This window comes from Nematolebias whitei, chromosome 8 (genome assembly GCF_014905685.2).
Source record: "Nematolebias whitei isolate Nwh7 chromosome 8, NemWhi1, whole genome shotgun sequence".
Lineage (NCBI taxonomy): Eukaryota > Metazoa > Chordata > Actinopteri > Cyprinodontiformes > Rivulidae > Nematolebias > Nematolebias whitei.
In genome coordinates this window covers 25,656,153-25,682,158 of record NC_056505.1, presented here as the reverse complement: position 1 = coordinate 25,682,158, position 26,006 = coordinate 25,656,153, and the positions used below count along the sequence as shown (strand labels likewise).

Below are 26,006 nucleotides of genomic sequence, written 5' to 3'. Positions count from 1 at the left end.
GGTCTACACTCATCTCCAGGCCAGCGGTCACTCTTTCAGGGATGAAGATGTTCACATCCTGGACAGAGAGGAACGATGGTTTGAGAGAGGAGTAAAGGAGGCCATCTTTGTGAAAAGAAATCGTCCATCATTAAACAGGGGTGGAGGCCTCCGGGTTCAACTGTCCCCCTCTTACAATGCTGTGATTGCTAGTATCACTCAGCCCTCTGTGAATAGTAAACAGCCATCAGTGTGCTAATGATCCATTGTTAGGCTGATGGTCCTTCTTGAGCATGTGATCAGCTGGTTTTGGTTGTCAGCAGCAAACTGGTTGATCCACTCTGAGTAGGTGCTATTTAAGAGACTGAGCTGAATACAGCTCCTCAGACTGAGGAAGTCTCTCGGATGAGAGACGAAACGTTTCTATATTTTTTTGCTTTGTTTTGTTTTTTGTTTTTTGAATGTCCAGAGGACCAGATTGAACTTTTTTGGATTCTTGGACAATGTTTCCTGGAGTTCTGAGACAACGCTTTACCAAAGTGATGGAAAGACTAAAGCATGTTCTATAGCAGGGCTATTCAACCGGTGTCCCGGGGGCTATATCAAGGCCCATAGGGGAGCTCAGTTCAGCCCACCAGCGGGTTTATTTTTAAACAAAACTAGATTTTCAACCATAAAACAAAGTAACTTGATGATAATAACTGCTGGTTGTCCAGCCCCTGAGCCCTTATTTTTTTTGAGGCAAAGCTCTCAATTTACCGATCGATCTACGTTCCTACCCTCATCTATGGTCATGAGCTTTGGGTTGTGACCGAAATAACGAGATCTCGGATACAAGCGGCCGGAATTAGTGTTCTACGCAGGGTGTCTGGGCTCTCCCTTAGAGATACGGTGAGAAGCTCGATCATCCGGGAGGGACTCAGTGTAGAGCCGCTGCTTCTCCACGTCGAGAGGAGCCAGTTGAGGTGGCTTGGGCATCTGTTTAGGATGCCTCCTGGACGCTTCCCTGGTGAGGTGTTCCGGACACGTCCCACCGGGAGGAGACCCAGAGGAAGACCCAGGACACGCTGGAGGGACTATGTTTCTCGGCTGGCCTGGGAACGTCTCGGGATTCCCCCGGAGGAGCTGGACCAAGTGGCTGGGGAGAGGGAAGTCTGGGCCTCCCTACTTAGGCTGCTACCCTCGCGACCCGACCCCGGACAAGCGGAAGAAAATGGATGGATGGATGGATGGATGGATGGATGGATGGTGACCAGACAGATTGGATTTATCCTGCAGCAAGATGATCCAAAACACACCCTGCCAAAACAACGAAGGAGTTCAGCAGAATTCAGATGGTTTGAAACTGTCCGAGTCCATCTCCAGACTAAGACCTTGTTGAGCAGCATTTTACCTGCTAAAGAGAGGCCTGACATAACAAACAGACTCAGACAATTGAAAAAGGATTTTTTTCAAAGCCTTGAAAAGCATCACAAAAATGCTAAAGTTTACTGATGTCAGTGTCACAAGCTTTGTGCTGTTATTGCAAGTAATGAATCTCATCTATTTTAAGTTAATGTGCTCCATTTTGCTTACCTAAAAATCTGGTGCTCCATTTCAAACAATGCTTTCTTAACATGGTGTATCAGATCCAGATGTAAACACCAGGAAGTAATAGCTGAAGCGTTGCTCTCTTGACTCGTAATCAGCTGTTAATGTCAAACCCAAATGCTTTCAGTCAGCCAAAGCCAATGAACTGGCCTCACCATTACAATACTTTTAAAGGGGCGTATATCTACGTTCACCCCAACTCTAACTCCAATTTTTATACGCTGAAATGACGCTTATATAACAAAACCTGTACAGGCATCTCCCGCTAACACTCAGGTCAAGAGCAGGGTGATAAAATCTGACAGGGTAATAAAATCACTCCTCACTGGCAGGGAGTGCAACATCATCAGCAGTCAGTGCTGGGCCTGAAAGGATGCCAAGCTGACAGTGCTGCTGGTGTTTTACCTCAGAGGCAAATAGAGCATTTTGTTTGAAGGAGTATGACTAAAATACCTGCTCTTTTACATATTACAAACATGCTGATTTATTCATGACTCATGCACGCAACAGTTTTGGCCATGTTGCCTCTGCTCTGTTATTAAATTATATGCTGCTTATTAGATTTTAGCCTCCATTATATTGCATTAGTTTTTGATTGGTCGTGAGTTAGAAATACGACAAGTGCTATTTTTAGTTCCAAAAAAATAATAATAATTTTAAGTTTTAGCAATAGAACCTTTTCAAGTGTGCAGATATCTTTTTGGAATAAACAAGGGAAACAGCTGCAAAGCGTTACATGTGTGCACGATTTTTAGCTTTATTGTAGGGTAGCAGGTGTGTGAAGAGCTGCATGTTGATGATGTCTTCCATAACTACCATGAACGTTAATCCTAAAGCGTTTACAACACATGAATCATAAACTTAATTATCATATGCACGTCTGCACTTGTTTCTTTTAAATCCTCCATATAAAAATGGTAGAACGAGCACAGACTGTGTGAGTTAGAGCCTTTCAGTCTGTTGTCACTGCCAAAAATAAAAGAAACCACTTTTTTGTCCAAGTAAATGAGTGTGGATGCGTCGAGCCACCCGCTCTTTCAGTTTGTTGGAGGATTGGAGGCTGACTTGGCATCTCAAAGTATGCTATAAATAATTTAACTTTGAATCATCTTTATATGTTTAATTTGGATTAAATATTGAGGAGAAACCATCAGGACACACAGTGTTCCTCAACCTTTCTGAGAAGAGAAACGTAGAAGGGGTTGCAGGAAGACGAGGGGAAAGGACGAGTGACTTAAATAGACTTTGATGGAGGAACAGGAGGGAAGTGATGGGATTAAAATGAGATACAGAGAAGTTAAAGCCACAGTCGTCAATTATTCTGTTCTTGTGGTACAGAATATGCAGATGTTTAATTTATGAAAACCTACATAAATAAATATATATTAAAATGTGTTGTACACCCACAAACATAAAACCCTCGGCAGATTTGTTAGTTCTGTGCATAGCTATTGTAAACTTATTGGCTGCAGAAGCTTAGGTAAATGGTGCAAGAGTGTGCGTTTGACATCTTTTGCACATGAGCTCTGCAGCATCAGGAGGGTCTTTGCCCATGAAATGACAATAAACAGTGTGCAATGAGTCTGATTCATTGGAGTGTGAAGTGCAGTTTTCCATCTGCGCTCCATCTTTAACGGCGGTAAATTACAACCTCTGTAGATGGAGAAATCCTTCGACAAAACCTGGTCACACTCAGAAAGATAGCACAGTAGGCTTTTATGTTTCCCACTGCCTATTTGTCAACAATTTTACTGCTCTTGCCTTTATTTACTGAGGACACACCTCTTTTACTACCTCTTTTTTGCTTGCTAATATCTATTCCAGTACATGTTTACTCCAATAAATTCCCACCTCTCTCTAATTATTTATTTCAAAATGCAATTGAAATATGAAGAAAAAAATATTACAAACCTACCATCCTAGATGAATTGCATTTTCCACTTTATCTTTCATGCCAGTTGTTCATGAGATGGTTTACCAACAGGTAACACTAAAGTTATCATGGTTTAGATAAAGTTGGACCTAAAAATGTGAATGCCACATGGAGGCTTGAGCCGGCCCAAAGACAACCAAATGGAGCATAAAAAAAATAAAGCAGGGCTGGTGGGTGAGATGAAACAAAAGGACTATATGAACTGGGCTGATGGGAAGAGTGGCTGCAGCTGTGGCTGGTGAAACAGGGAACAGGTTAAGATGGGCATGGCAGGTTGACTGGCATGGGAAAAATCCTGACACAGGAATGGTAGAGGGCAAATGTACTGAAGACACAAGGAAATACAGAGGAACAGAACCAAAACCTAAACGCCGAACACACTGAAAAATAAGCAAACTAGAAACGACCTTAACGACCTTAATACCAGCAAGTAAACAAAAACAACAATCCTGACAAAAGCTTTGGGCAAAAACTCTTGTGACAATACAATGAGCAGCACTTAGGAGTAAATGTGGTGAAAGACTCTCGGCTTCAACACCATATTTTCACATAGTATTTGTAAAAATTGTTTGAACGATGTCAATATTTGTGTTTTCTAGGTCGGTTCCCTCTGACAGCCACCTTGAATTGGGTTGGCACTAAAAGTTAATCAGACAAAAAGGTACTTTAAATGGTTAATTCCTGAAACCCAACAAAGTTCAATAAGGTCATCTGGACGGTTTCTTCTTTTTGTTGTTGAGATGTTTCGTTCATTATCCAAAGGACTTCATCAGTCCGAGGAGCCACACATCAACAAACTCAGTCCCATGTGGTTTCTGGGGCCCACACTCTCCGCTGTCTACTCCTCTGAGGCAGCCATAGCCTAAGTGGTTCAAAAGATTAAAGTTCATGCTCAATAATCCAGGTAGAAAATCCAACAAAGTTCAGTCACAAAAAAATAAACCGTCCAGGTGACCTGACTGAACTTTGTAGGATTTTCCACCTGGATTATTGAACATGAACTTTGATGTTAATTCCTGAAAATTTCATATAATAAAAATCCTTCTAGTTATTTATGAGATAGTTTAGTATCAGACATTCAACTCCAAATAGATGCAAGATTTCAAACAAAGACCTTGGCAATCTGTTGGCATTCAAACTATGTGTTGGTGAACAGCACAGGCTACATTAAATTTCAAGTAAGTTTCTGTCCCCTTTACCAAGTCATAACTATCTTTGCGTTATGGGGTGAGTTGGTTGTGGCAGCCATCAAGTATCAGATTAATTCTAAAAGGTATCATGTTTGTCGGATTATAAAGTGCACGTAAAATCCTTTAATGTTCTCAAAAAATAAAAGTGAGCCTTATAATCCGGTGCGCCTTATAGTCCGAAAAATACGGTAATCACCTTTAGATGCACTATTTATTTTCTGCAGTTTCTTTTATTTTGTCCTGTGGTTCATGAGATATTTTGTATCAGAAATACATAAAAACACATACACATGCACAGACATGGGCAAAACATTATTGTCCGCTTTTGCCCTTTGACAGCTGGTGATAACAATGAAGCTGCCCTTTCTTATCCACCACAGCTCACAGCCTATTTGTTTACAATAAGTACTGTTGAGTCCTTTTGCTCTGGATGAAACAATAAAAGAGAGAGAAGCTGTCTGTTTACATTGCACTCCCACTTATTGATGACTCTCCAAGGGACTGTTGAGATTAAACCAGCACAATTGCAATGTCACAGAGGATGTGCGGCTCAACTTTGTGCTCGTCCAGCCTCTGTGATAACAGGTAGAACATATCCACAGGGTCACCTTGAGGGTATAATTAGAGGAACTGAACAGTGACGAAGAAGAGAGGAAGAACAGAGACAGGATTGGAGGCTGGAGTAGGATGCCAGAGTGGGAGGTGTTGCAAGATAAGTGGTTGTAACAGATGATGGGGAGGAAGGACAGGAGTGGAAATATGCATTTTGAAGCTTGAGTTGAGAGAGGAGAGTAGAAACAAATGGGAACAACGACTATAATCATCATTCTGACGCCACACTGTAATCTATCTTTGTCCTGAAGGAAGCCAAAAACCCTTTCGCTGTGTGTGTGTGCAAACAAATGTGTGTAGAGGAAGTCCCCAGTCAGCTACAAAAAAAAAACAAAAAAACAAGTGGGAATAACCACACAATTTATCTGCACCAGATGAATAAATTAGGCAAGTTCATGAATATGGCGGCAAACATTGTGTCTTTGACTATTTTTCCTTGTTTATCCACCTGATCATGTACAAAAATCACCATTTAATGAATATAGTTTGCCCTTTTCAATGCACTACATGATAGCACATAAGAGTAATATAAAAATGACTTGCACACTGAGTTCATCAGATGGCACGCAAAATATGCTTTTGTGTAATATCTGCAAGACAAATGGGAATGATGCATTGTAGCAAGGGATAATCCCGTTTGCTGTTCATGCATTTAAACGCCCGCAGACATACAGGTGCATCTAAAAAATTTGAATATTGTGAAAAAGTTCAATATTTTTTGGTCAATCGCTTCAGAAAGTGAAGCTCATATATTATATAGATTCTTTACAAAGTGAAATATTTAAATCCTTTATTTCTTGTATTGTTGATGTTCATAGTTTACAGATAATGACACCAAACTCCAGTGTCTCAGAAAATTAGAATATAGTAAAGAGGTTCAATAAACTCCTGGTGTCACACCCTGATCAGCTGTTGAACTCCTAGACATGAGCTACAAATGTCTCATTCTTCAAGTCGAGCCACTCCTGAACCAGAGACAACATCAGAAGGGTCGTACCTGCTGAGGAGACAAAGAGCTGGACTCTTGCTCAGTGGCTCAATGTCCTCTTTTCAGAAGAGTGGAGAGGTCCAGAATCCACGTTGCTTGAAGTCCAGAGTGAAGTTTCCACAGTCAGTGATGGTTTGGGTCCATGTTCTCTGCTGGTGTTGGTCCACTGGATTTTCTGAAGTGCACAGTTAGCGCAGCATCTACCAGGACATTTTAGAGACTTCATGCTCCCTTCTGCTGACGAGCTTTATGGAGATGACGATTTCATTTTCCAGCAGGACTTGGCTCCTGCCCACACTGACAAAAGAACCAGAAGTTGGTTGTGGAATATTCTGTTTCTGAGACACTGGGTTTTGTTTTTTCATTATTTGTATGACATAATCATCAAATTTCAAGAAATAAAGGCATACACTCTATGTAATAAATACTGTATATAAAATAAATGAGTTTCATTCTGAAGTGATTGACAAAGCAAAACAAAAAAGGACCATTTTCACTATATTCTAATTTTTTAGATGCATCTGTACTGTGTGATGCAGGATAATGAAATAAATAAATTACACTCTTCTTCAACAATGCTTTAATATCCCTGTGTAAAATCAATAATTGTTACCTACACATCTAATTGTGCTTTAGTTTCATCTGGCGGAAAACTCTTATTAGGTTGGCATGTGACCACGACTCATACCGATAAAATTATATAAACTGTTTTAGATTTTAACAAATGCTTTAGATTTAATTTTTCTCCTAAGTACAGACAGCATGTCATCAGATACAAAAAAACGTGCCAATCATGAAAGAGACTCCAGTGATCCTGGAAATCAACACTATGTTTCGTTCCTGGACCGTATGAAAACAGACGAGGCGATGGAGTGAGGAAGAGGAGGGTTAACGCTGCAGCATTGCCCAGGGGAGGCAACAACAAATGCAGATGCAGAGCCTGCAGATTCCTGAAGCTCCACAAAATGAAGCCATTTAGAGCAGGGGGGGCTGCAGGGACGGAGGCGGGAGGAGATGGATGGAAGCAAGGATTAGAGGAATAGCTCATTACACATTCAGATCACACATTCTTCAATACACAGCTCCCACAAGGTGCCCTTCACACATTCAGACGTATGAACATCTGTGCCCACACACGTGAGTACCTGGATGTGCCTCAAAAATCCCCCAAAATGCTGCATTAATTCTCAAATGTCCCTCTTTAACATTACTCTATCTCACACAACATATCATCTAAATGATGCCTCACGGATGAAAACCTAAACTTACATCATAAAAGTATAATCATTCCCATCAGCTCAATCTTCAAGCTGTCAGAAACCGAGAAAGAAATGAACTTTCGATTGTAAAGGCGAGCACCGACAGTTCATATTCATTTTGATGTCCTCCTTTGTTTTGCTTTTATTGCTGCTTCTCTCACGTTCCATCACAGCTAATTCCCTCTTGCCCTCCCCTCAGTGAGGAGCTGTGTGAGAGCCTGGTGGCGTCCTTTGCTCTGGAGAAAAGAGAGGGTATAGGAGAGAGTCCAGCAAGGGGATGTAGTACAGCACTTCAGATCAATTCCTCTCGTCTCCTCTCTCAGCCGCAGTGTTTGTAGTGAAACACTTTAATCCAGCTAACGAAAGCACTCCCACACAGTGCAGCTGAATTTCTCTTTGTGATTGAATTTCTTTGTGCTGTAAGCCTTCATACACTTGCTGGAGCCACAACAGAATGGATCCAGATAAATGACACTTATTGGCAGTTTTGCTTGTGCAGAAAACAGACACTCACTCGTGTTTCTTTCTCTTTGTTTTTATTTCTCTCTCATTGTCTCCCAGATAACAGTTTTCCGGATGGGCTCAGAGGGTCATCAGGACATTGACCTTGCTATCCTCACTGCATTGCTCAAAGGTCGGTCTGTGCATCTGTGTGTGTAGGTTGAAGCACGATTGGCTCAGGGTGCGCAGTGGCTCTCGATAAAGGCTGATAGTTGGAGGTTTTGGTTCATTAAAGTACAATGTGATTTAGAAAGCACTCTCTTTGTGTGCTAAATTTAATGTTTTTTACTTCCAAGCACATGCGTATCAGTACATTGATTAAACATGCATTTTTTTATTTGTTTTCATGGTTCAAAAACACCAAGTTAGTTTGTAAACCCAGCCTCTAGTTATGTTGGAGAGAAAAAAGATAACTGCGTTTATAAAAGGGCTGAAACGAAATGCAAATCTGAAAAATTAAGGATAAAATTAATAATACAGCAGTGAAAAAACTATTCAAATAAAACTAATAAGTGTTTAATAAAGGTTAAGCAGTTGTGGCAACAGACACCTACAGATACTTAAATGATTTCCATTCTTCCACCGTTTGTCACTGTTAATATTACATACAAAGCAAACAAACCTGTACATTTCTCATACAATATTATTATACAAACTTGTGCATATTATGGGAAGACACCATTGCAGTTTTGGCAACTAATGACTATCTGTACTACCTGTACAGGTATATCTGTTGTATAAAATATTTACTGATGTGAACTTCTTCAGCTATCTCGGTTTAACAGTTTATTAAAGTCATTTAGACAAGATTGGAAAGAACCTGGCGTTGAGATAAAACTTCTTCCTCTAAAATCATCAATTATTGTAAACACAGCTGCTCATTAACTCTGTGGTTGGAAACAAATGATTACAGGAAGACACTGACAGCTCCCAATAAAATATGAAAATGGCTGTTGTTTCTACCATCTTTTTGATAAATAAATGAAATTTTGGTTTTTATTTGAAAATAAAATTTTCATGTGGCCAGAAGGTACTTTGTAGAAAAGACTGATCATCTCAGCCACAGACTGTTCATTTCTGATGGATGGACCTTAACGCCTCACAAAGAAGGCACTTTTTAGGGTCTCAACTAAACTTTGAAAGAAAAAAATATTCCATTTGACAATGGATGAAAACCAGAGGTGGAAAGAGTACTGAAAAAATGTACTCAAATACTGTTACACTGCTTAAATTGCACTCAGTTACAAGTAAAAGTGTTGTTGTTGTAAAAATATTTAAGTAAAAGAACAAAGTACTCTTCTCAAAAACTACTTAGCGTATTAATTACTTTTTAACCAATTGATGTTTAATTGTGTTGTCAATAGAAGGCATTCAGTTTGGTTTACTGTATATAATCGCTACATTCAAAGCTCATTTCTCAGACGCTCAGAAGCTCCGTCTTATTTTAGCACCAGGCAAACCGATGGCAGTGACAATATCTGAGATCTTTGCATACTTACCTAAACTAATAACCCACACATACAAACAATAAAAAAGCAATATCATAAAAACCTCATATATCACAATATGGTTTTTGAGAATAGATGCTGAAGTCTTGTAAGCTGTTGTCACCGTAGACATCAAACCAAGTTTGCATCTGGACTCTGTCTCCTTTTCACCCTCTGTACATGAAACATTCCTCCAGGTACGGCCACGGGCGCTCGTCCTCAGCCTTCACCTCATCATTTTCTCTGTTGACAGTGTTGTCCTCTGTCTCCATTTTGGCTTTTTCTCCAAATCTTCGGTCCATAAATGACTCTACGGAGTTGCCCTTTGTTCACGTCATAGGTAATTGGTGCGTCCGTGATCTGAGAGCCTTATTGGCTACAAAGATGCAGATGAACGGTTTGAATATTAATTCAAATTGCTGCCGTACTCAGCAACTCGTGATTTTAAAAGTAACAGAGTTGATTATGGTCTAAAATGTACTTAAGTATGACTAAAATTACACACTTGAAAGCAATACTCATAAAAATACAAGCAACCAAAAAAATCAACTTAATTACAGTAATGTGAGTATTTGTAATTTGTTACCTCCACCCCTGATGAAAACAGATTCAGATGATTTATCTTTCACCACAGCTCACTTCATGGTCCATTCTGAAGTCATCTTTTCTTCACACAAATCTTTACAGAACTCATCTACAATAATTAAGACATGCACTGTACTCCATATAGCAAAACACTTAAAACTAAAACATACTTTTAGCTGCTAAACAATTTTTCACATTTGTTTTGACTTAAAAAAATTCTCTTTAGAGACACTGCTGTTTTTTTTTTTTTTTTTCATGAGCCCTTATATGTCACACAACAGCACTTATCATCTATTAACATGGTAAGATAGGGAAATTATTGAAGTTTGACCCAAAGGAACTCATAATTGAGGGAATCTGTGTTTTTGTTTGATAATTTCTTTAATCCTTGTTTCCTGCACTCCCCAGTGTTTTTCTTCCTTGTTGTTCAGCTCCTGCCGCACCTGTCTCCAATTCAAATCACCCCAGGTGTTTGTCGTTCCTGTCATTAGTCTCCCTGTATATTCAGCATCTCTGCTTTTCCTTTGTCCATGGATTGCAATGGAAGCCTGTCACGTTCTGTTCCTCCATCGTTTCCACCATCTCATCACTATTTCTCATGTGTCTGTCTGCACATGGGCTCCACATTAAAACAACAGATCATGTAATAATATGCTGATGAGTTGAAACTTTATGAACACCCAGGACTTATATGTTGTTGCACTTATTTGGTTCCATTTACAACTCAGAGAACCAGTAAGATTACCTCATTGCTGCATGTACTCTTCAATATTCAGAATTAAAATGGTGTCTTTAGGAGGCGTTCCAGTTGTTTTTTAACAACTTGAAACTTGGGGATTTTGACTTTTTCCTACAAATGAACATCAGTGGTCTGTGAAACATTAGTTCATGTTGTATTCTTCAAACCAACATATTTTATAAATCATAGATTTGTTGCTCTTTAACAGAATGTGTGACCACTCTAGAATTTTATGACTGGATATGGCTGTTTAGATATTGATTATTCTTTTACCTTTTCTTTACATTTGGTGCTAAAGTTTGCCAGTCTTACTATGTTCTTGGTCCAAGAAGCCATTCACTCGTCGAGATCACTAATTGTAGATCACATTATCCGACAACTGTTTGCTGGTCTTGTTCCATCAGATCATCCATCAGACTAAAACAGTCCAGGCCAGCAAAGATGATTGGGCTGAACATTTACACCTTTCCAAATCATCAAACAAATTGTCAGGGATTGATCATAAAGCTTTGGCGTGCAGATAAAATGTGTTCCACTGCACGGTTTGTAAAGAGTTATCTATTTACAAATAAAGGACTAATGAAGTTGATCAAACTGGGTACAATTAAACTAAACCTTTATTGTTTCTTGTCTTCTTTTTTGGTTTTGCTACTTTCCCATCCACACCAGTGTAAAAACACACACTCTTGCAAACACAGTCTAAAGGATTGAGGAATCCATACTTTCGATTGCTGTTCAGTAGCTTATATCGATCATGTTTCTGTTGCTTCCTCAGGGAGTACGGCCCATTGCCCTCCTCACAAACCGCCACACACATGAACGTAGAGTGCACAAACTTATGTGTGTATACCAATCAGCAACAAGTCCGAAGGGGCTGTTATGCAATTCAAAGCAGGAGACTGAAAATGTCAGGACTTGCTGCTTGGGGAAACATGGTCTGCAGGGGGCTGGAAGAAAAACAAACCTACAGTTTGACTAAGAAAAGTGTGATGAAGTAAAGTGTTTTAAATAATTTATGTGTAATAGTGATGATTCATGATTTATTTGGCTCATGCATCGTTCCCCTATCTTTTTTGCTCATCCTTTGTGCGCTGTTGCTTTGCTCTGTGTGTGTTCATATCCCGCGCACGTATTCTTTTCATGTCATCTGCTGATCCATCCCTTATCCCTCTTCTGCTTATCCCTTTCTTACATTCCTGGAATGACATTCAAATGAATGAGTGAAGGAGAATCAAAGATAGAGGGGGGGAAAAAAAAGGAAAATCTATAGAAATTGTTAAACTTAAAGAACAGTGAAATAATGGGGTGGGGGTGGGGGTCTTAGTGATCAATGACACGGTGGACTATTTACATGCAAGTTTCTTTCTGCAGCACGAGTCAAACTATCAAGAAGCTTTGTAAAACACTGGATTAGAAACTTTTGCTGCAGAGTTAAGCTTCTGCCACCTGAAGCTCAACGATACACAGCTCGATCTAAAATATGCAGCCTGCAGACACAAAGGCCGTCTAAAAACGGTGGGTTAACCAAAACAATGTGTCAGTGTGTGGGAAAGCGAGCGATTAGGACAAGTGCAAAAAGACAGAACAGAAGGGAACCAGCAGCTAAAGAGTCATCCTCTATCTGAGTGGAGTAATTGATGGTTGGCTGTCTCAGATAGTCAATAGCCCGAGGATTGGACACATAAAGTAAGCTGGCTGCAGTTCAACCTTCAGGCAGGAGAAAAAAATGAAGTCATTGGTCTTTGATAAAGCGCCAGAGCCACCCCAGTCGTTTGATACACATATATCTTCACTAAAGCTCCTATTAGAGAGTGCTGCATGTTATTAGTGGGGCTCTGACTGAACACACACCGTTAAGCTCCAGTAATTCTGTCCAGACCTTTAAGCAAGGGAGAGCACAGTGTAAAGTGATGATTTTAGTGAGCTTATTAAAATTGCACCACCTTGTTAACACTCGAGAGTTGATTAAAGTACTTACATGTCTGCGTTACAGTGGCTTTGATCATTGTCTTCCTAATCTCATTCATCAATTTCAGGTAAACCGGCTGAGTAAATTCTTAATGGGGTTTTTGTGTGAGACTACACTCGACAACAGTGATGCACAAGAACAAAGTGAGCCACAACATATCTTTCACAAACATAAAGTACTATTTCAGGCTTTTTGAAGTGGGGTTCAAGGTTTAGGACAAATATCTTACTCAATGGTCGCTCTGTGAATGAGTTCTTTTTAAGAAGCAGAGTTTGACTTTGACCAGACTAATGAGCTATTTCTGAATGGGACCCAAGTGGATTGTTGTCATTTTGAAATTAGTACAGTCTCTTAATTTTAATAGTAGTGCATATAAATGTTATATTATAATCCTTGACACTACTGTCAGTTTTGTATTATATGTTCGTTCTGGCAGAATTATTAAGATATTTCTGGTGGAAGTTCACCGAGTCGCATTATAAGCACCACAGACAGTAGCTGTTGCTATTAATGTTTGAAAATAAACATAAATTTGATGTAAATATATTTTTTTGTGAAACTGATAATGACGTAAAGGTTTGTAAAAAAGAGTTACCTTTAACTGCTTGGATTTTTTTATAAGATGGTAGCTATCCCATGTCCTACTCACATTAGCTGTTAGCTCATGAGGCTGTTCAATATTACACTCTGAGGTTGTTCAAAGAGCTATCTGCTGCAGGTAAGATATTAATTCTTCATTACGTCCTCAAAGAGTCTTTTTTTTTTCATGTTCAAAATAATATATGTTTTTGAATTTCATCAAACATTTTGACAAAAATGTAATGACAAGGTTATAATTTATATCTTTATGGGCACATGAGCATTTGCAAAAATAGCAGGTAAATCACTGCAGTCCTCTGAAGAGAATCAGCTACAAAACATTGCTGCCACCGCACAATTTTTTATCTCAGTCGCTCAGCAGACTGAAGAAAAATCAAGTTTTCGTTTTGTTTAGAGAATCTTGAAACATGTCAAAGTTATGGAAATCTGATCTGATCTAAATGGTTTTTTTATTTATTTCTGTGCGTCACCAAGAAATTGAAATGCAGCAAAAGCTATGTAACTTTTTCTTGGAGGATGCTGCTCACGACTTTTCTTTTGTCTTCGTCATGTGTTTCTGAATCTTTTCAATACATTTTTATTAGTAATTTACTTTATGGTTTGTCCTTTTCAAAATGTCTCTTCTTGCACCTTTTCATGCATCAATCATTTTTATATGATTGTATTCTTTCTTTCTTTCTTATTGTAAAGGTTTAACCAATTCTGTTCAAAATTACTTTAAAAGCTGAAATTGTATGAAAACAATTCAGTGTACCTTTAATTACTTATTAGTTTTCATTTCCATTCTCTTATCATTTAGATAAGTGAATAAAAGAAAAGAATGAAATGCTATTTGAACACACAAATTGTGGATTTAGAAACAATATCCTCATGCACTGATTACAACTGAAGCTTGCTCAGTCTTCATGAGGACAGGTCACATGAAGCAAATCTCAAACTTTTTTAAAACACTGTCTTCTCAAAGATGTTTCAACAGCAAGCAATTCCCCCCAGCAGCTTACAAAATAAATAATTGATAGTCACAGAACAGCAGAAGGCTTTGAGTGGACAGCAAAGTGTTTTCTGGCATCTTTACCCTCAGTGTGTTATGTAATTATGAAATGGTATGATGGAGGTCAAGTTAAGGTCTGTAAACTGAAAGAAATCATCTCCGAGGGCTGCCTGTACGATTGACAGAGAGACAAATCAAAATTTCTGTTTGACTTTCGAAAAACTTCATGACTGATCAGATTTGTTGGAGAGGGTGAGCTCCCTGCAAGCGTCAGTGCAAACATGAGCTTTATGGAAGAGTTAGCAAAATAAAACTTTTTCTTAGTTTTTACGACAAATCACTCAGAAGTCAGAACAATGATATAAATATGCGTCTGTACTTAATCCTGAATGGTTAAGTTAGAACTGATATATTTAAAAAAAAAAACTGTAAATAAATGTGTCCTGGGTGGAAAAGTTGACTTTTTAAGTGTAAAATGTTTCACTTTAAGTGGACTGATTATGACTTGTCCTTGTGTTGCAACCAGTTGAACAAGAAAATGTTTCAGCAGCAAAAATGATTGGATTTAGTTCAGTACTAACAATTTCTGCAAAAATTACAGCTTTTATTAAAAAAAAAGTACATAATAAAACTGTCCCACTTATCTCTATAGGCAGCTTAGTGGATTAGTGGTTGACACTGTTGACACACACCAATAAAGTCCTGGATCCAAGTCCCAGTTTGGACCTGAGGCTATTCTATGTGTCGTTTGCATGTTCTCTGCGTGTTTGCGTAGGTTTTCTCCAGGTACTCAGGTTTCCTCCCACAGATGCATGTTAGAGCTGTCATTTCTAGCCTGGGCCGGCCCGACTCAAAATTCAAGCTGGGTTGTGCCAAAATAATGTGCTAGATGAGTGGGACGGGTCAGTCTCAGGCTTTTGATACGGTTTTACGAATCATACAGCACAAATAAAACTAAATAAGAATGCACAAAATAAAATTGTGTTAATCTACTTGTTGAGGAGGAGGCAGGTCCGACTGACCGGTTGAAAGAGGTAAAAAAAAAATAAATGTCCAGTTGAGGTCAGATGGATCAGCTGATCACCCGCCGCATGCGTCTCCACACCTGCTGTTATCTACGGTGAAGGAAGTTGCAGCATCTGCAAAAGCCAAAGCGAGCAGCGTGTTCAATTAAAATAGCCTTGTTCTATATTTTCCAAATAATTTTGCTCTAAAAATATTTTTCTTCATTTGTATAATAGCCTGTCTTTAGAGTTGATTTTTTTAGGCTATTTGTTTTGTATGTTAATGTCCACTGAGTGAAACAAGAAATATTATATATTTCTTTGAAATATGTTGTTAAAGTATCATGTCAAACTGGTTTGCTTACAAAAGCAATAAAAGCTTCATAATACATTTAAAAAATGTTAGGTTTTTTTTGGGGTTTGGGCCTGTAATTACAGTTAAATGATCGGGCCTAGTCGGGTTTGAAAAAAAAAACAAACTACGGGCTAGAGCCGGGTCAGATTTTCTAGGCCCGAATGCAACTCTAATGCATGTTAGGCTACATACAGACCAAGACCGCCTTTGAAAAAAAGATCTGGAATTTTGATGGGACTTCTGTGGTTAAATAAAGGTTAACAAATAAACGCACCACGATACACCAATACACCATAAAAAGCTAACCTAAAAGTTTTGTTTGATTTGTGGGGGGAGGGGGGGTGCTACCTTTGTTTGAAATAGTTGATCATTATGATGTCGATATTTTCTCAGACAATAAGTTATATTCTTAATGTAGCCTTCACTCGAGAAGCAAAATAAACGTTTGAATTTGAATAAAATTAATAACTTGGCAGACATTTTATGCAAAGGCTAAGTAGAGTTTAAATTACATCAAGCAAATAACAAACCATTGCTGCCTAATACAGCTACAGTTTTTTTTGTCTACAGACAGTCAGTACAGTAACGCATGAAAGCAGCAGCAGAAAAGACTGTGCATCAGTCGAGTGCAAGCTGATGAAGCCCAAAATTATACACTGCCTCTGCTCATCATAAATTATTGCCTTCTTCACCTGAACATCAATAAAAGAACTCCCCATCCATAACCTGAACAGAAAAAAAGATCTGTGAACAGTTCTGATTAAAGTATTGCTGCACAACTAAAGACGACGCAACCAAATCATAAAAATATAAATCACACTAATGACCTTATTGTTACAACTTTGGATTCAGAGGTACATACACAGATGAACATAGTGAAATGTCATAACTTTCTTTCTGTCGTCATAATTTTTTATGTTTATTTTTTGGGGGTAAAACTTCATGAAACATCTTTATCTCTCACAGGTGCCAACGCTTCAGCCCCAGACCAGCTGAGTTTGGCTCTTGCATGGAACAGAGTGGACATTGCACGCAGTCAAATATTCATCTACGGACAGCAGTGGCCTGTAAGAAAAAATAACCACAGTATGGTTTAACGCTGAGTCTCAGACATGAACTGGTGTTTAACCTAAAACATGTGTCTTGCAGTTTTACTGATAAGAATTGATTCAACACTGATGGATTTATAAAGCACTGATAAAGTGCTTTAAACGAGAATTACAATTGAACGTTACATGCATTCCTTTCAAGGTAATACGCTCTTCTATTTTTTGTTCATCAGGTTGGTTCCCTGGAGCAGGCGATGCTGGATGCCTTAGTTTTGGACAGAGTGGACTTTGTCAAGCTGCTGATTGAAAATGGAGTCAGTATGCACCGTTTCCTCACACTTTCCAGACTGGAGGAGCTTTATAACACGGTAACAGCAACCTCTCTCTATATAATGTTGTAAATAGGGTTTATTTACACTGCATCATTTTTACTTTTTTTTGTTTTCAACAGCGACACGGACCATCAAACACGCTGTATCACCTTGTCAGAGATGTAAAAAAGGTACAGCTATCACTGCCATCTCAGTAGCTTTGTAGCAGCTCAGGCACACTGGATGCATATTATGTGTATTGAAGAGGACATGTTTGACTAAAGAGAGTTTCTGTGGCTTTTTTGTGGCGTGCGTAAGTTAATCTGTTTGCTTTTGTTCATGTGTGTGTGTATATTGGTAGCTGTAGACGATGGTGATTTCAAATAGAGGCTGGCTTTTCTCTTTCGGCTGGATTTGTACGCTGCACTGTCTTTGAAAAGCTTTGCACGACTCCAACCGCTTTCATGAATCACTAGTTTACTTTCTCCACAACACACACCACCATGGGAAACAAACTGCACGTGTGCTAAAGCTCGTTAGAGCCACAGAACTTGTACTTAGAGTTGGACGTTTAGATGTGCTCATCGTGAGCATTAACTTTAGGCGTTTAACCATTTATTAAAACCGTGCTTTGTCCAGAAGGAAATCATTGTACAACATATGACTTTGATGATTTTTACAAACAAGTACTGAGTGTGTAGATGAACAGATGCGGAGATATATTCATCAATTAAAACGGGTTCACTCATCTTTCTGGACTGGATAAAACGTGCATTGAATTTAATGAAATGTAACGTGAGACGTCATTTTTCTTTGACCCATCAAAATGAATGCGGTCATTTATTTTACAGAATCAAAGTTTAACATCAAACATTTACATTAATTTGGCAGAATATGAAAACAACAACATAATTAATCAGTTTTACAAACAGGAAAACCATACGGCCATGGTTTTCCGTTGCTTCACCACAGACATTAATGAAAACATCTGGATTAATTTTCTAGCAGAAAGGAGAGTTTAAAGATGGAAAATTGAGATTTATCTTACAGAGAGATGTGTGAGGGAATTTGTTTGTTTTAACCAGAACGTGCACGCTCCTTCGGAACTCAGCTTGTCCCAAACAGTACACTTTTGGTGAAGGTCGACTTTTACCTTTTCTGAAGATAGATCAGTTCCGGCGTGGAGTCTCACTTCCAACCACTGTTCAGCGTCTCAGTGAGAACAGCCAAATACCTCGAGAGCCGTGCGAGGTTATCCAAACAGAAGTTATAATTCCCAAAATCGTCTCTGGTTCAGCTTGTTTGGTTTAGCAGCATCCATGAATGCCTGCGTTTTGCATTCATGAACTCCCAAACTCTCTGCATTCTGGTTTCCAAAATTCTTGAACTCTACGTGACTCTACTGTTGAACTGGGAAGTTGCCACATTTAAACGGGCTATACTTCCGGTTCATTTGAGAGCTTTTTGATTGGTGGATGGACCAGAACAGAGGTGTGGTTTGTGATGTAAGGTGTTATGGAAAGTCAAGGATTGTTTAAGAACAGACAGAAAGATATCATGGAAAAACCAGACTTCGTGGCGTCGCTCACCAAATATCTTGCTGTAAAAGTTAAACATGACATTTCTTTTCAGTAAACTTTTTAGTTGACCGAAGCTTGAACTTTAACACCCTTACAACTTTGCTCACTTTCAAAGCAGACGATCAAGAAATTGAATCATTACTCTGTAATGTACTCTAACTTGATTTCACTTTGAATTGAGGAATAAAAATCATTACTACTGTTTAAGTAAATAAAAATGAGTAGTTCACTTCAACATGTAAACATTGTTTGAACTAACACAATTTGATTATCAAAACATTTGTAAAATAGTAATGATCATAGAGAATTGTCTTTTCCACTTGATTAATTCAAGAGAGAAAGTCTCAGGATGGGTCAAACTGTATTTCTGGATTCAAATCAATGAAATGACAGTTTCTGTCCATCTGGTCAGTTTTGACATCAGGTCAAGTTCAGCATTAACTTTAGGCGTTTAACCATTTATTAAAACCGTGCTTTGTCCAGAAGGAAATCATTGTACAACATATGACTTTGATGATTTTTACAAACAAGTACTGAGTGTATATGCTTAATTTATTTTTCTGGATTTCCCATATCCACACCAAATTATACACAGGATTAAAAAAAACATGAATAGATTCATCTAGATCTTTTAAAGTGCTGTTGACCATACCAAGGCTTCATAACTTCTTGGTAAAATGGTAAATGGACTGTACTTACTGTATATAGCGCCTTTCTATCTTATTTCAAAATACTCAAAGTACTTTACACTACAATCTGTGTCCTCATTTAACCATTCATACACTGATGGGACACACATAGGAGGCAACTAGGGGTTCAGCGTCTTGCCCAGGGACACTTCAGCATGTGACTGCTGGTGGATTCGAACCCCCAACTCTTGCATTGGAGGACAACTGCTCTAACCACTCAGCCACAGCCGCCCCGTACCGCCCCAGGTAGTGATCAGACTAACTACAGGTGGTAATTTCTCTTTGTCAGCATAAAAAAACATTTGTTTTTCTGCTTATTGGGGGTGGGGGGGAGTGGTGGCGTAGAGGCTAGAGAAGGCAAGCCTCTGATCGGAAGGTGGCCAGCTTGAACCCCGGAACTGACATCAAAATGTGGGTGGGAAAGGTGAATCACCCGCAGCTGCCTTCACCCTCATTTGTTCCACACTGGACCCTTGAGCAAGGCCCTTAACCTCCATCTGCTCCCCCGGGTGTCCTAGATAGCAGCTCTCTGCTCCACACAGAGGGCTGTAGTAGCTCAGTGGGCTGTGGTGGCATCAGGAAGGGCATCTGGTCTAAAAACAATTGCCAAATCTTCAGGTGAGTTAGTTTGTTGTGGCGACCTTAAGGTGGGGAGCAGCCAAAATAAGAAGATAAAAAAATTTTTGCCCATTGGATTGACCAAGAGTCATCCATCACGCTCATATGAAACTCATTTGGATGTTTAGGATTGTTTTATGACCCACCAAATCTCAAGCCTGTCATGAACTGGAAACTGTCGGAACAACAGTGTCTCTGTTCACAGTGAAGCACGTTTTACACCATCACACACTGACTAAGAAAGAATCCCTAACAAGCAACGCCTTCAAGCTAAACTGAAATGTGCAGCAGCTCATTTGGACAAGCTAAAATACTTTTATATCTGGGAAACAAATGTTTTGTGGTCAGACGAGACAAAGGCTGAGTTATTCTGTCACAAAGACAAAGCATGTTTGGAGAAGTCATGATGAGGCTTTCTAACCTAAAATCACTTTACCAGCCTTCCAGCATGGCGGTGTTAGCATCATGCTGTGGTATTGACGCATAGCACTAAGTGAATGGAAACATGATTAAAGAGGTCTACCTCCAAATAATTCAGCTTCACCAAATATCAGCCAAAATTACACAAGAAGCTTGTTGATAGATACGGAATTCATGTGGGTAAAGTGCAGCTTGAAGAAGGAAAGTTAACTAAATATTAGTTGGTGGTATTATGTCTATATTTAAGCCAGTATGTACAATAAATTCAAGCATGTGCAGTTAAGTTTTGCTGTTAAAACTCATTGAAGTTGTATGTTGTTAAGCTATTCCACCCTGGAAAATGAACGTAAAGTCCAAAATTGATGACATTCATGCTCATGTTGAGTGTAAATGTCTGATAACTAAGCAAAGTGAGGCCGCAGTAAAAAAGGCTGCACGTCTTATCAAAAACAACCAAGATGGCGTTCTATTCAGTTGTTTTTACTTTTAATATTAAAGCATTTTAAGTGTGTTTTTTTTCAGTTTAGACAAGCAAACATGTCATGAATTTGATTGTCTCTCACAATCTCTTTAACAAAAAAGTTTTCGTTATATGTTGTTTTGTTTTTTTTGTTCATTTATGTAAATGAAAATAATCAGATTATATATCTCAAACTGGCTTTCAGTGCCCAAACCTTCAACACAACAACTTGTATTTTAAATGCAGTTTGTGTTTGCATGCCAATAGATGAGATCGTACCATTTGAGATGATAGAAAGGTCAACAATACCGTTAGCATTTAAAAGATGTTTATGGATTAACATGTAACTTTTGATGTCCACACATTCTCCTTTGAGAGCTGATGACACTTCTTTAAACATAATCGAATTTCACGTTTATGTAGGAAAAATACAGCGCGAATATTTCCCTTCTCAGTTTCACCACACTGCCAAACACACTTTAGTGCATGGCAAATTACCATCCTGTTGTTTCAGAGGTGTGTGTAAATGTATTAGAGTGGCTAAATGTTTGTGGGTCGTTGTCCTGTCCACGTATGATGCTAATTAGATTTAACTGCTATCCCTCGGGTGGAGTCACCATGTCATCGCTGGTTTCTTTCTCATTATTCCCTAAGGATTGTCTCGCCATTCTATCAGCAGCTGTCGGTTCTTCTTTTCTGAGCTTTATGGTGATAGTAGTTGGAAAAGCCAACGTAAGCTGCCTTCAGGGTAACCTGGTCCTTTCATTAGAGTGAATCAAAGGCGAGTCGAGAATTAGGAGAATCAAAGAGAGTGGTTCGTCGACTGCAGCTGCCAAAGCATAAACCTGCTGTCCTGTCGAGAAGGTGAACATTGCAGCCAAAAGTTGGCCTCAGTACAACTAGCTATGTCTCAAAAATAAGAAAGGATCTGGAAGGTTTCCAGATTTGACGGGACATGTTTGAGACTGGTTTGATGATTGGCCCTGTGAAAGTAATCTGTGAAATTGATTTTAGATCATTAGCCAGAATGAAACCCTGGAAACATTAAACTCAATGGTGCCAATTTAAAATAAGGTTCCCCTTAGATGGCTAATAAATAGTTTATGGATACGTTATAAATTCCACTATAAACACTTTATAAATCATTAATAATAGTTTATTATGCATTAAGGGTGACAGAGAGACAAAACTGACCCGTTTCTTGCCAAATAGTGAACTACATCTGTTCACCTACCGTATATATTTCATCTAGAGTTGTTATATTAAACTTTTCAGACTAAGTTACTACCTTGTAAGCACAATAAGCATTTGTAAACCTTTTTTTTTTAGGATATAATATTAGTTGTAGATACTTGTGATGCAGTGATAAAGTGCAATATTATATGTTAAAGAAATAGGTTTACAAATGCTTATTGTGCTTAAGAGTTAGTAACTTGGTCTGAAATGTTTAATATAACAACTCTAGATGAAATATATAGGTGAACAGATTTGGCTCTCTATTTGGCAAGAAAATGGTCAGTTGTGTCTCTGTCACCCTTAATTAATGCATTATAAGCAGCTATTAATGATTTATAAAGTGTTTATAGAGGAATTAATAACATATCTATATACTATTTATTAGCCATCTATATCTCCCAGCAGCTGTTAGACTCTACAACCATCACTGCTCCCAACAAACTCAAGTATTAAATACATGCTGACCTCTGCTAAAACACACACTCTGCCTATACTTCGGTATTGTACATAGTCTGTCCTTATCAATGTTCCAATACATATTGAACATTATTATTGATATTGTTTATCTTATTTCTTTATATATTCTTTTTAACATCAGGAACTTTTTGTGTGAATCTTTTTATCTATTGCTGCTGTTGCTGCTGTTACACTGAATTTCCCATCCGTGGGACAATAAAGGCTGTTTCTATTCTATTTTATAAGGGAAGCCTTATTGTAAAGTGGCATCACAGCAACTATTTTAAATTGTTGCTGTAGCTGAAGTTAGTTTAAAAACTTCAAGATTTTCATTAGTACAAAGCTGTTTAGAGATTGTGCCCTTCTTTAAATATGATAACACTGTAACACTGTGAACTCCCGGTGTGCATTCACTTAAAGTTAAAACAATTACCGAGGATACTTTGAATTTTAGCGGGAGCAAGGACAAGTGCACCAGTACTATTCAATTATGAAGGTAAGAGACTGAAGAGACTGGAAAACAAAATACATGAATAAAAATAAAAACACATCCAAGAAATCTGTTGTGTAAGAGCACTTTTTTTATTTACTGCTTTTTGAAGATTTTAAAATTAAATAAAAACCTTCTTCTGGAGTGAGAAGTCAGACTCCCTCCAAAAATGTCTCAGAAATTTTATTTAAAGGATAAAAGACCGATTTAATGCAGGACTTGTTTCTTCAGCCAAGTCATCCCAAAATCAGAATAATCTTGAGAGAGATGTGCAAGAATCATAACATTTTACTGAAGGGAACTTGTCACAAAAAAAAGTCCTTTTTGTACAAAATTTGCGGTCTTCCAGTGAACATAGAAGAGTTAATGGTCTGTTGGAATGATGTGCACTGGAAAGATGCATCGAGGATAGTTTTATGTCCACAAAGACAGTAGGAAATGTAAAATTTAAAATGATCTTTATCTTCAAGGTGAATTTTATGCATATTCCTCACATTGGAAAATCCTGCCTCAGTGATGATTTGTGAGCAGAAGTGCGGAAAACTCTTTTTTTTTTTTCCTGCTCAGTCACCACATTTGCCACAGTCGGTATTAAATATGTGAGGAAACCCGTGTGTTTCAGCGGAACAGTGGGGACCAGGATAATACCTGCAGGCTTTAAGGTTCAGGGTAGAGGCACGAGAAGGAGCAATGAGTATTGACAGACTTTTAGGCCTCACATGAAAGAATTTCTGTTTCAATAATGACTTTCCCCTCAAGCGTTGGTAGCTGTGTATCGCTCCATGCTACTGCTGCTCTCTTCCAGGCTAATGAGTCATTTCCATCGCTCTTATCTTCTCACTTCAAGACATTATTGACTTTTACTTAGATCTCATTATTTCCCCAAATGAAAATTATGACAACTGATCCAATTCTTCACTTCCACTGAAATTGCCCTCAAACACAGGCTAATTCAAACACTTGGGATTTGCTTCATCTTCTAAAGTTTGGTGTTTTAAATACTACAAAGCTAGATGTTGTATTGGCTAAAGCTTGGAGATTTTTTTTACTTTATTAGTTGGAATATTATCAAATAACCACATCAAACTATCACCTATGATTTCTACATTCAACTCATAAACCCACTGTCCTACGCAATTAAACTACAATTTTTACGAAAGACTGGAAGAGAGATCTTGCCTGAGAGTTTCTGTGTACCTCATTTCCCCTGCTCTTGCTTATCGTGCGTTTTACTCACTGACATTGTGTGTTCTTTCCAAGCGAGAATATCCAGGGTTCAGTTGGATCTACTTCAAGGTGAATCCGATAATCACGTTTTATTTTTGTAGCCAAAAAAACAATTTGTGATGGATTTTTGTGACATGTATGTGTGTGACTGTGAGGTTCTTGTTCCCCTTCCCTTTGTTAATCCCTTGGTGTGGGGTTGTTGCCTGTAAACACTGTCTGGTTTGTAGGGAAACCTGCCCCCGGACTATCGCATCAGTCTCATCGACATTGGGCTTGTCATTGAATACCTCATGGGTGGAGCATATCGATGTAACTACACCAGGAAGAGATTCAGAACTCTGTACCATAACCTCTTTGGACCCAAAAGGGTGAGTACATTATATTCCCCTTCTTTAACGTCAGTCATTTTCAGCCCTAATGTCAAAAATATAACCATATGAGTTTATTGAACATCAAGATCCAATTTGTCTTGTAAGTGTGAGATGACCAATAAAAGCAAAGTATGTTTTAGAAGTATAATGTAACTCACAGCTTGTCCTCCTTGTTTTTATTTATTTATTAATATTTTGCTATTAGATTTTTGAGTATTTTGATCTGACATGGAGCAGGAATCAAAACCTTAATGTGCAGCTTGTTATGAGTCTAATTTACTGACAAATAAAAAGGAAAATTTCAGATCTTCTGAAGTAGAACAGTTATGAACAAACAATGTCTTACCTGTTTAGGTTAGATTTATTTGTCATATGCAAAATCAACACAAGGTCAACAATGCAATGGAATGCTTAGGAGGAGATGAACCGTCTCGACTCGCCAAAAAAAAAAAAAAAAAAAAAATGAAATACCAAAGCTTGCAACAAAAATTCTAAAAACATACTAAAAATACTACTAAAATGCAAAATGCAAAAAATATATATATATATGACACCAAAGTTGAAAAAGATATACATTTACAGTGAGGTTCTTTCAACATCATGGCTCTGTTCTGTTAGCGTAGTGGTCTTGTTAGTAGCTTAGCAGGTCTTGTTAGCAGGTCCAGTCAGCAGCTTGATGGTAATAAAGACCACAGCAGCTGCCGTTATTTTAGATGGTACTTTGAAGAACCCCAGTTTGAATAAATACAGTGTAACTTGACTGATGAGCTACAGTTAGATGTGTGGGACCAAGACCAAAATGCATTATGGTATCTTGAAACAACTCTAATTTTATAGCAGTTTGTGCTAACACTATACAAACTTTCACACTACTGACAATTCTTTTTACATTTTCAAGTGCAAATAGCTGACTAGTTCAGTCCTAGATATATTTTCATTATATTATTGCCCAATTAACAATATAATGCACATTTGATGACTTTGTGAAGATTTATAAAACAACTTTCATACAAAACACCACAACATTTTTAGGACTGAGTTGTTTCAAGATGGCAGGAATCCATTTTGATCTTGGTCTTACTCAAACTAACCATTAGGTCATCAATCCAGACAGAAATGAAGTCCATTTTTTTTTAACTAAGATGATCAAGAGCCATCTGCAATAAATAAGATACTAATTGTTTATAACGTTTTCACAGAATCATCTTTTAAAAGGCCTGAACTTTCACTTTTTTTTTTACAGTTTGAGATTAGCTGCAGCAAGAAAGAGGAAAAGTTCTGATGCAGAGTTTAATAATCAGTTTAGATGAGTTGTTG

General features: G+C 38.2%; 1 protein-coding gene across 1 annotated transcript in view; it reads left to right on the top strand.

Annotated features, from left to right (window-relative positions):
* trpm3 (transient receptor potential cation channel, subfamily M, member 3) overlaps positions 1-26,006 on the top strand; it is a 95,597-nt gene that overhangs the window by 34,918 nt on the left and 34,673 nt on the right. The window contains 5 exon segments of the mRNA XM_037680670.1: positions 8,113-8,185; positions 16,749-16,861; positions 16,864-17,199; positions 17,283-17,333; positions 24,546-24,686. Of these exon segments, the coding sequence (XP_037536598.1) occupies positions 8,113-8,185; positions 16,749-16,861; positions 16,864-17,199; positions 17,283-17,333; positions 24,546-24,686 (714 nt within the window).